Genomic DNA, 12,032 nt, shown 5'->3' with positions numbered 1-12,032 from the left:
TTTAGTAGAGATGGGGTTTCACTGTGTTAGCCAGGATGGTCTCAATCTCCTGACCTCGTGATCCACCCGCCTCGGCCTCCCAAAGTGCTGGGATTACACATGTGAGCCACTGCACCCGGCCTATTTTACTCTATGTATCTAACACTTCAATAAAATGTATCAAAACCAAACACCACTTATGTGCATTTATATGTTACATATATACAGAACTCTGTTTCCTGTTTATTCGGCAAAGCACTATTTTGGTTTTATCTCTAGGCTTTTACCATTTTTCATTTAAAAATATGTCATTGTGTTTCTGTTCCTAGTCAGCATTTTTACTTATCTTTCTTATGTACTGGCTATTAAGTTAGCTGTCTTAGATTCCTGTTCTGTGTATATTTAGCCCCATGCCAGTCTCTTGATTCTTTTGTCTTTCCCCACCTCTGTCTTCTCTGAACTAGTCATAACATGTAATTTAACATATATGTTAGAGACTATTTAGTAGTTTTAAAGTAGTTTATTTTACTGTTACTGGTTTTAAGAGTAAGTGAGCTTATTTTTAATAGACTTTTATGACTGTCTGTCCTCAATTCTAGTCACTGCTTACAAAGTTATAAATTGTTGTGGCTAGACCTCCACTGATTTTCCTTCTTTTCTAAGACAGTGACCCCTAAAAGAGCAAATTCTTTTCCTACTCAAGGTGTAAAACAATTGTAAGATTCTTTTTAAAGGAGAGTCCACAAGCTTCCATTGTTTTCCTGATGAGAACATTACATTTAATCAGTTGACCTGAAAACCTTATTTTACTTCCTGTTTATGTAACTTTATATTCTTTTTGACAGCATGATTCTGGAACAGAGTGCACACCAGGAGAATCTAAGAATTTGGGGCAAAAAGAAAATGGCAATTACATCATGTATGCAAGAGCAACATCTGGGGACAAACTTAACAACAATAAATTCTCACTCTGTAGTATTAGAAATATAAGCCAGGTTCTTGAGAAGAAGAGAAACAACTGTTTTGTTGGTATGTATATTTTCCTAACATTTTGTTATGAACATTTTCAAACATTCAGACAACTTGAAATAATTCTACAGTGATTACTGACATACCCACCGCCTGCATTTTACTATTGCTAACACTTTGCTGTATTTCCTTTATCTCATTATTTCTTAATCTTGCCATGTCTCAATTCATGATTTATTGCAATTTAAAGTAAGTTGCAGCCATCAGTATGCTTCACACTTAAAAACATTTTAGTCTACAAATCATTAACTAGAGTTCAATAGTGTTTATGGTTCTTTTTCTGTTTTCTACGTAAGTGAAATGCACAAATTTTAAGTTCATCATTTGATGAATTTTGACAGAGGCATTTACCTGTGTAAACTACCTATCAAGATACAGGACGTTTCTGTCACCCCAGAACTTTCTTTTATCACCCTTCCCAATCAAGCTCTGTCCCAACACACCCTCAGAGGCAACCGCTATCTGATTTATTTCGCTATACATTGGCTTTGTCTTCATATAAGTGGAATTACACAGTTTGTACCCTTTTGTGGAAGGCTGTTTAACTCAGCATACAGCTCTGAGATTCGTCATTAGTATTTTACTCCTTTTTATTGCTGAGTAGTATTACATTGTATGAGTACGTCCTAGTTTGTACATTTACTCTCCTATAATGAATACCTTGGATTTAGGATAATGTGAATAAAGTTACTACGAGAGTATTTCTTATTTTAGCAAAATATATATAACATAAAATTTGCCATTTTAAACTGATTTTAAATGTAAAGTACTGTGACATTAATTATATGTACAGTGTTGAATGTGAATGTAATCAATTACATTCACTATTCATTTGCAAACTTTTTCATCATCCCAAACAGAAATTCTATAACCATTAAGCAGTAATGCTCTCTCTTCCCCTCAGCCCCTGGTAATCTCTAATCCACTTTCTGTCTTTATGAATTAGCCTATTTTGGGTATGTAAGTGAGGACATACAATATTTGTTCTTTTGTGCCTGTCTTATTTCACTTAACATAATATTTTCAAGGTTTATCTGTGTTGTAGCATGTATCAGAGTTCCGTTCCTTTTTATGGCTGAATAATATTCCATTGTATGTATAGACCAGATTTTGTTCTTCCAATAATCTGTTATGTCTTTCTTGTGGCATTGAACATACTCTAAATATTTACTTTGTATTAGGGGTTTTTTTGTGTGTGTCCTTGTCCTATTTCACGTAGGTTTCTTTAGGGGAAACACTGAGGCCTATTCATCTTTGTACATTAAGAGCACTTAAAGAGGGGTTAAACATGTGACAGCAAAGGAGAAAGAATTAAGGAAGATTTCCAGATAAACATGGGATTTTGTTTTTAATTGCAATTTTATTGAGACGATTATAGATTCACATACAGTTCATAAGAAGTAATATATTCTCTGTACCCTTCACTCAGTCACTCAGTTCCCTCCAATGGTAATGCCTTGCAAGACTGTAGTACAATATCATGACCAGGATGTTGATATTCAGAAAATCCATAGATCTTATTCCAATTTCCCTAGTTATTTTGTTCTCATTTCTCTTCGTGTATATTTAGTTCTATACAATTTTACTACATGTATAGATTTATGTATCCACCGTCCCAGTCAAGAGTCAGAACAGTTCTGTCATTATAAGGATCCCTCATTGTTTTATAACCATGCTTACCTCCCTTCTGTTGTTCCTTCCTCCGCCTGCTATCCTGTTCTCCATATGTAAAATTGTGTCACTTCAAAAAAAAGTTATATAAATAAAATCAGATAGTATACAACCTTTTGGAATTGCCTTTTTTCACTCAGCATAATTCCCTGGGGATTCATCTAAATTGTTGCTTTATCAATAGTTCGTTCTGTTTTATTTCAGAGTAGTATTCCATGGTATGTATGTACTGTAGTTTGTTTAACCATCCATTTGAAAGACATCTGGGCTGCTTCCAGTGTTTGGCTATTATGAATAAAGCAGCTGTAAACATTCATGTATAGGTTTTTTGTATAAATATAAGTTTTTACTTTGAGATAAATGCTCCCAAATACAGTTATTGGACCATATAGCAATTGCTTGTTTTGCTTTGTACAAAACTGCCAAACTCTTTTCCGGGGTGGCCATACTATTTTATGTTCTCACCAGCACTGCACAGATGTTCCAGTTTCTCTGCATCTTCGCAACCATTTGATGTTTTCACAGTTTTTTATTTTAGCTGTTCTGATGGGCGTGTTGTGTTATCTCATGGTTTTAATTTGCATTTCTCTGGTGGCTAATGATGCTGAACATCTTTTCATGTGCTTATTGGCCATTTATAAATCATCTTTGATGAAATGTCTGTCCACGTTTTTTGGTCATTTCTACTGGGACTTTTTTCTTGGGAGTATTGAGAGTTCTTGATACAGTCTAGATACTAGTCCTCTGTCAGATACTGGTTTCCAAATATTTTCTCCCTGTCTGTAGCTTGTCTTTTCACCCTTTTCACAGTTCTTTCTTGAGCAAAAGTTTAAAATTTTGATAAGGTCCCAGTAATCAGTTTTTTATTGTATTGATTGGCCTTATCTTTTAAAGCCTTCTTTTTCTAAGGGCAGATTGAAATTCCATTGATGTTATAATTTGTTACTGTTATTATCAGTGGTTGTTTTTCTAATGCTTCTTAATGTACAGGTACATTAAGATTCTTCATTTGTACACTGGATTTTCACAGTAAACCTTCTGATATAAGTTGACTTTTAAAAATGTACATATTGCTTTGTAGGTATTAACAGGAAAGAAAATTTTTTCTTAAATTATAACAAAATGTGTTCCTATTATAATTTTTGCATTTAAACAGTATTTTTAGGCCAGGCAGGGTGGCTCATGCCTGTAATCGCAGCACTTTGGGAGGCCAAGACAGGCAGATTGCTTGAGGCCAGGAGTTTGAAACCAGCCTGGCCAACATAGCGAAACCCTGTCTCTACAAAAAATAAAAAGATAAGCGAGGTGTGGTGGTGTGTGCCTGTAGTCCCAGCTGCTCGGGAGGCTGAGGCACAAGAATTGCTTGAACCCAGGAGTTGGAGGTTGCAGTGAGCTAAGATTGTGCCACTGCACTGTAGCCTGGGCAACAGTGCGAGACTCTATCTCAAACAAACAAATAGTACCTTCACTGTTGTTTAAACTGTTAGCAAATAACTAACTTGAAGTACTAATTTTATATGAAATAAAAATTAATGTGTAGTAAATAATGTGTCTAACAGTTTCTGACTTCATTATTTTTCTTCTAAATTATGTGTCATGTGAATTATAAAATTATTACTAGACTTATAAAAATCATTATTTACCTAGTATATGTGTGCAGATGCATGCTTCTAGTTTTTTTTGTTTTTGTTTTGCCTTTTTTTTGAGACAGAGTCTCACCCTGTCACCAGGCTGGAGTGCAGTGGCACGATCTCGGCTCACTGCAACCTCCACCTCCCAGATTCAAGCAATTCTCCTGCCTCAGCCTCCCGAGTAGCTGGAACTACAGGCGCGCACCACCACGCCCAGCTGATTTTTTTGTATTTTTAATAGAGGCAGGATTTCACCATGTTGGCCAGGATGGTCTCGATCTCTTGACCTTGTGATCCGCCTGCCTCGGCCTCCCAAAGTGCTGCCATTACAGATGTGAGCCACCTCACCTGGCCTCTTTTTTTTTTTTTTATTTCACTTTAAGTTCCAGGATACAAGTGCAGAATATGTAGGTTTGTTACATGGGTATATGTGTGCCATAGTGGTTTACTGCACCTATCAACCTGTCGTCTAGGTTTTAAGCCCTACATGCATTAGCTGTTTGTCCTAATGCGCTCCCTCCCCTTACCCCCTACCCCTGGACTGGCCTTGGTATGTGGTGTTTCCCTCCCTGTGTCCATATGTTCTCATTGTTCAACTCCCACTTATGAGTGAGAACATGTAGTGTTTGGTTTTCTGTTCCTGTGTTAGTTTGCTGAGGATAATGGCTTCCAGCTTCATCCATGTCACTGCAAAGGACATGATCTCATTCCTTTTTATGGCTGTGTAGTATTCCATGGTGTATATGTATCACATTTTCTTTATCCAGTGTATCATTGATGGGCATTTGGGTTGGTTCCATGTGTTTGCTATTATAAATAGTGCATGCTTCTAGTTTTTGAGAACAAAAGAGATGGCTTAAAGTGAAACAGAGGTGAAGCTTCAATAACCTCCAAGATTTTTAAAAATAGTCGATGTGGTTAAGAATGAACTTTCTGCTTTCACCTAGGCCAGTTTGGCTCTGGAGAGCAGGGGCTTCCACAGCAACATCCCTGGGGGCCCTGAAATCGAGGTTCAGCTCCTCTGTGCCCTTAGGGTCTGGGTTCTTAGCCCTGTTGCCAAGTGGCTTTGTCCCAGCTCCTTTCTTCTGGGCCGGTGTGAGGGCTTATGTTCATGCCAAGCTTCTGTTTTATATTGCAGATATAAATAAAGGAAGACAATTTACCATAAAGAAATAATTCTCTGAATATAAAGCCAGTCTTTCTAGAACATTTTTGATTTAGATGGGCCTCATGTGGGGTTGTATGGGTTCCTGTGTTGAGATGTATGTGTTCCCTTCTACTTATTCAATTCTCAACTTAAAGCCTGTACAATGACTGTTTTCCACGTCGATTTGGTGTAGTAGAAAGAAAAGAGCACCAGATTGTAGACCTAGAAAACCCTAGGTTTTTGCCTGTACTGGGGTATATGGTCTCTAGCAGGTTACATACTCCTTGGAAGTTAGTTTTATTTCCTAGAATATTTAAGGCATTTGATTTTTATCATTCTTTGCAGTTGCCAAAGCTCTTTGATTTTATGATCTTACAAAGAGGAGCATTTCTATTCCAATTTTAAATTCCATTGACAAAAATCAAAGAACTTTAGAAGACTGCTGAAGAAATTTTCTAAAATTATTCACTATGCTTAGATGAGACTGTCTAATCTTAATCAACCAAGATCTGGCTCAATACCATTAAGGTCTGTGAGAATACAGAAGATATAAATAATACATGTTTTTTCCCTTAAGGAGCTTGGTTTAGTTCAGCAGCAAAACTAATGTACATTTAAAAAAAAAAAAAAAAAAAAAAAACCTACTGATTGTATTACAATCAGCTAAATAGAATGTGGAACATTTCATAGACAAAATCACCCAACTTCTTTAACAGATCAGTGGTGTAAAAATAAACAAAAATGGGGAAATCTATTTATACATTAAAAGAACATAAGAGACCTCTCAGAAAGCAACCATGAGGGGTGGAGATGGGGTTAGGGGAAGCTTGTTTGAAACTTGATTCACAGCAACAAATTGTAAAGAGACAGTTGAGGAAAACTGCACATGACTTGGCTGTTAGATGTTATTAAGCATGTTATTAATTTTGTTTAGATATGATCATGATTATTATGGTTAGGTTTAAATAAGAAAAAAAACTTAATGTCTTAGTGATACATCCTGAAGTATTTACAGGGACAATAATATGTTAGGTGGGGTTGTTTTAAAATACTGCAGAAAAAAATTATGGTAGTAAATGAGATAAGAAGAGCATATTGTTGATAATTGTTAAAGATGAGTGACTGGTACATGGGAGTTCATTGTACATATTCTTTTAGTACTTTTAGGTATGTTTGAAATTTTCTGTTGCAAAAACAGGCTTAATTTTTTTTTTCCTGGTTAGTGAAGCCCTAACTTGATTTGTATTTGCGTGATATAAATAGTACAGTCAATAAAGCTCAGTGTAGCATGGCCTAAGTTGCAAGTTACACTTCTAGAAGGGACCCTCTGTCAAATCCCCTCACTGTACAGATTAAGAAACTGAAGGCCCCAAAAGGCAAGTGACTTGCCCAAGATCACATTGCTAGTTAGTAGCAGACCCCCTGTTAGAATTAGGTCTCGTGATTTCCGGATTTCCTAGTTTGTTCTACTTACTCATCAAAGTTTTCCTTTATCCCTTTGTTATGATTATCTAAAGAATTTGTGAATTTTAAATAAAATTAATGTGTGCATGCAATTGTTTACCTTGTCTTGTTTATTTTCCTCAGAATCTGGGCAACCTATTTGTGGAAATGGAATGGTAGAACAAGGTGAAGAATGTGATTGTGGCTATAGTGACCAGTGTAAAGATGAATGCTGCTTCGATGCAAATCAACCAGAGGGAAGAAAATGCAAACTGAAACCTGGGAAACAGTGCAGGTACTTTGCTAATTTCAGTGATGTTAACATTCTTGTACAGTTACCTGAATGCAGTTGCGACAGATTTAAAATTGAGATGCATATGGTTTTGAAACTTTGCTTTTATTTGTTTTCTTTTTCTGAAATAGTATTGGTTAGTGCTCTGTTATTGGCAGATTGAACTACTTTTCTTTTTCTTTTTCTTTTATTTGAGATAGGGTCTCACTCTGTTGCCAGGCTGGAGTGCAGTGGTGTGATGTCGGCTCACTGCAGCTTCCACCTCCCGGGCTCAATTGATCCTCCCACCTCAGCCCCCTGAGTAGCTGAGGCTATAGGCATGTGCTGCCACACCCAGCTAATTTTTGTATTTTTTTGTAGACAGAGTTACGCCATTTGCCCAGGCTTGTTTGGACTACTTTTAATAGTAATTTGTGTAGTGAGTATTAACAAAAGGATATACTAAAAGGACATACTAAAAAGAATCCTAAAAAATACATATTCTTTAGTTACTTATTGTGAAAATGTAACTATCTTCCATATTTTTAAAATCTTTAAATATTTGGTTAATGTGGAATCCATTTACTTTTCTAACTTGGTGAAATATAACTATTTCACTTGTCAAATTTACTTTGGTAGCAGTGTAAGCAATTGTTTGTACAAGACTTTTTTTTTTTTGAGATAGAGTCTCAAAAAAGCCTGTCGCCCAGGCTGGAGTGCAGTGGCATGATTTCAGCTCACTGCAAGCTCTGCCTCCCAGGTTCAAGCATTTCTCCTGCCTCAGCCTCCTGAGTAGCTGGGACTACAGGTGTGTGCCACCATGCCTGGCTAATTTTTTGTATTTTTAGTAGAGCTGGGGTTTCACTATGTTGGCCAAGTTGGTCTCGGACTCCTGACCTTCAAGTGATCTGCCCGCCCTCGCCTCCCGAAGTGCTGGGATTAAAGGTGTGAGCCACTTCACCTGGCCACTTCAGTATGTTTTAAACGGCTGGTCTGTATATCCTAGTTTGATTTTAGCATGAAAATGTGAGAGAAAAAATTAACTAATGTGTGATGTAACTGAAAAAATACTGATAAATTGCCTAATATTAAATCCATTTTCCATTGTAGCCTTTTACTAAAGGTAAATAGGGCAAGAATGTGGAATGTAGTACGCTTTGACTATTAAAAAAAAAAAAAGACACTTAAACACTTTTCTTGACTGTTTGGTTCAGTAACTTCCTATTCCTTTTTTTTTTTTTTTGAGACAGAGTCTCGCTCTGTCGCCCAGGCTGGAGTGCAGTGGTGCGATCTCTGCTTACTGCAAGCTCCGCCTCCCGGGTTCACGCCATTCTCCTGCCTCAGCCTCCCGAGTAGCTGGGACTACAGGCGCCCTCCACCACGCCCAGCTAATTTTTTGTGTTTTTTAGTAGAGATGGGGTTTCACTGTGTTAACCAGGATGGTCTTGATCTCCTGACCTCGTGATCCGCCTGCCTCAGCCTCCCAAAGTGCTGGGATTACAGGCGTGAGTCACTGTGCCCAGCCCCTATTCCATTTTTAATTGATAAATAATAATTGTACATATTTACGAGGTACATGTGATATTTTGATACATGCGATATTTTGATACATGCATACAATATGTAATGATCAAATCAAGGTAATTAGGATATTTATCTCAGATATTTATCATTTCTTTGTCTTGGAAACATTTCAAATCTTCTACTTTAAAATTTACAATTAGTTATTGTTAATTGTAGTAACTTTACTGTGCGATCAAACACTAGAGCTCATTCCTTCTGTGTGTTTGTGACCATTAACCAAGCTCTCTTTATCCACCTCCCCACTACCCTTCTCATCCTGTTGTAACCACTGTTCAACTCTCTACCTCTATGAGATCAGCTTACTTTGCTCTCACATATGAGTAACAACATGTGCTATTTGTCTTTCTAGGTCTGGCTTATTTTATTTAACATGATGACTTCTATTTCCGTTCATGTTACTGCACATGACAGTATTTTGCTCTTTTTTGTGATCAAGTATATACCACCTTTTCTTTATCCATTTGTTTCTTGGTGGACACTTAGACTCATTCTGTATCTTGGCTATTATGCATAGTGATACAAGGGGCTGTTGGTATCCCTTTTGTATACTGACTTCCTTTTCTTTGGATGTATACCCAGCCGGATCATATAGTAGATCTATTTTTAGTTTTTAGAGGAACTTCTATACCAGTTTACACAGTGGCTATACTAATTTATATTCCCACTGGCAGTAAACTAATGGTTCCTGATCTCCACATCCTTATCAGCATCTTTGTTTGTTTATTTTTGATCATTTTGATAATGGTCATTTTAACTGAGTGTATCTCACCATGGCTTTGATTTGTGTTTCCCTGATGGTTAGTGATATTGAACATTTTTTCGTGTATTTGTTAGTAATTTATATGCCTTCTTTTGAGAAATGTTTATTTAGATCATTTGTCTACTTTTTAATGAGATTATTTATTTTTTTGCTGTTGAGTTGTTTGAGTTCCTTGTACATTCTATCAGTCCCTAGTCTGATGAATAATTTGAAAATGTTTTCTCCCATTCAGCAGATTGTCTCTTCACTCTGTTGATTGTTTCCTTTTCTGTACAGAAGCTTTTTAGTGTGTGTAACCCTATTTGCCTGTTTTTGCTTTTGTTGTCTGTGCTATTGAGGTCTTACTCAAAAATCTTGGCTCAGATCAATGTCCTTATGTGCTTCCCCAGTGTTTTCTTTTAGTAGTTTCATAGTTTCGGGCCTTAAATTTACATCACATTTTGATTTGGTTTTGGTATGTGGTGAGACATAGGAGTCTAATATCATTTTTCTGCATATATATATATACAGTTTTCCCATCACCACTTACTGAAGAGACTGTCCTTTCCCCACTGAATGTTCAAAAATCACCTTTGTCAAAAATCAATTGACTGTAAATATATAGATTTTTTTCTGAGTTCTCTGTTCTGTTTCATTGGTTGATGTGTCTGTTTTTATGTCAGTATCATGCTGTTTTAGTTGCTATAGCTTTGTAGTATATTTTGAAATTAGGTGGTGTGATGCCTCCAGCTTTGTTCTTTTGGCTATTGGAGTCTTCTGTGTTTCATATGACTTTTAGGATTGTTTTCTCTTTATCTGTGAAGAATGTCATTGGTATTTGGATAGGGGTTACATTGAATCTGTAGATTGCTTTTGGTAGTATGGCCATTTTCACAGTATTAATTCTTCCAGTCCATGAACATGAAATGTGGTTTGTTTTTTTTTTCACTTGTTCAATTTCTTTCATTAGTGTTTTATAGTTTTCCTTGTAGAAATTTAATAAACTCACCTCCTTCGGTTTATTAAACTCACTCTTTTTTTGCAGCTATTATAAATGAGATTGATTTCTTTTTCTGCTATTTTCTTGTATATAGAAACACAACTGATTTTTTAATGTTAATTTTGTATCCTGCAACTGTTCTGAATTCATTTATCAATTCTAAGAGTTTTCAGTGGAGCTTTAAGGGTTGCCTATATATGTAAGATTATGCTGTCTACAAACAGGAACAGTTTGGCTTCCTTCTTTCCAATTTGGATATCCTTTATTTTTTTCTCTTGCCTAATTGCTCTGGCTCAGAACTTCCATTACTATATTGATAAGAGTGGCAAGAGTGAACATTCTTTTCTTGTTCTAGTTCTTTTTTTTTCTTTTTTCTTTTACCTGGTGATCAGGAAGTATTGTTGGGAGACTTTTTTTTTTTTTACTGATTCAATCTTGTTACTTGTGATTGGTCTGTCCAGGTTTTCTATTCTTATTTCAATCTTGGTAGGTTGTATGTGTCCAGGAATTTATTAATTTTCATTCGGTTTTCCCATTTATTGGCATATAGTTTATTGTAATGGTCTCTAATGATTCTTTGTATTCACGTGGTATCAGTTATAATGTCTCCTTTTTTGTTTCTGATTTTATTTGGATTTTTTTTCCTTGTCTGGTTAATGGATTGTTGATTTTATCTTTCTAAGAAACCAACTGTTCGTTTTGTTGATTTTTTTTTTTTTTTTTTTGAGACGGAGTCTCGCTTTGTTCCACAGACTGGAGTGCAGTGGCGCAATATTGGCCCACTGCAAGCTCTGCCTCCCAGATTCACGCCATTCTCCTGCCTCAGCCTCCTGAGTAGCTGGGACTCCAGGTGCCCACCACCACTCCTGGCTAATTTTTTTTGTATTTTTTAGTAGAGACAGGGTTTCACCGTGTTACCCAGGATGGTCTCGATCTCCTGACTTTGTGATCCATCCACCTCGGCCTCCCAAAGTGCTGGGATTATAGGCATGAGCCACCGCGCCCAGCCTGATTCTTTGGATTTTTTTTAGTCTCAATTTTGTTTATTTCTGCTCTGATCTTTATTATATCTTTTCTTCTAATTTGTGGTTTGGTTTGTTCTTGCTTTACTGATTCCTTGAGGTGCATTATTAGGTTGTTTATCTTTCTACTTTTTCTATGTAGACATTTATTGCTATAAACTTCCCTCTTAATATTGCTTTAGCTGTATCCCATAGTATTTGGTATGTTGTGTTTCTCTATTTTTAGTTGTTTCAGAGAGCTTTTAAACTTCATTTTTAATTTCTTCAGCGACTCATTGGTTGTTCAGAAGCAAGTTGTTTAATTATGTGTTTGTACAGTTTCTAAAGTTCCCCTTGTGATTGATTTCTAGTTTTATTCCGTTGTGTTCAGAAAAGATACTTGATATGATTTCTGTTTTTAAACATCTGTTGATAATGGTTTTATAGCCTAATAGGTGGTCTGTCCTGGAGAATGTTTCATGTGCTAATGAAAATAATGTATATTCTGCCATAGCTGTTGGATGAGTGTTCTATAAA

At 36.2% G+C, this 12,032-nt stretch overlaps 1 protein-coding gene across 2 annotated transcripts in view; it reads left to right on the top strand.

Annotated features, from left to right (window-relative positions):
• Positions 1-544: 544 nt before the first annotated feature.
• Positions 545-12,032, top strand: part of LOC116272435 (disintegrin and metalloproteinase domain-containing protein 10-like) — a 32,500-nt gene continuing 21,012 nt past the window's right edge. The window contains exons 1-2 of one of the 2 annotated variants that reach the window (XM_031661190.1): positions 545-1,008; positions 7,045-7,195. In XM_031661190.1, coding sequence (XP_031517050.1) covers positions 897-1,008; positions 7,045-7,195 — 263 coding nt within the window. In that variant the 5' untranslated portion in view covers positions 545-896. The remainder of the gene's footprint in view (positions 1,009-7,044; positions 7,196-12,032) is intronic. The other variant, XM_031661189.1, reaches the window with a different exon arrangement.

This window comes from Papio anubis, unplaced genomic scaffold (genome assembly GCF_008728515.1).
Source record: "Papio anubis isolate 15944 unplaced genomic scaffold, Panubis1.0 scaffold104, whole genome shotgun sequence".
In the NCBI taxonomy this organism is placed as follows: Eukaryota; Metazoa; Chordata; class Mammalia; order Primates; family Cercopithecidae; genus Papio; species Papio anubis.
Note: the sequence above shows the minus strand (reverse complement) of the source record. Positions and strands in the feature narration are given on the sequence as shown.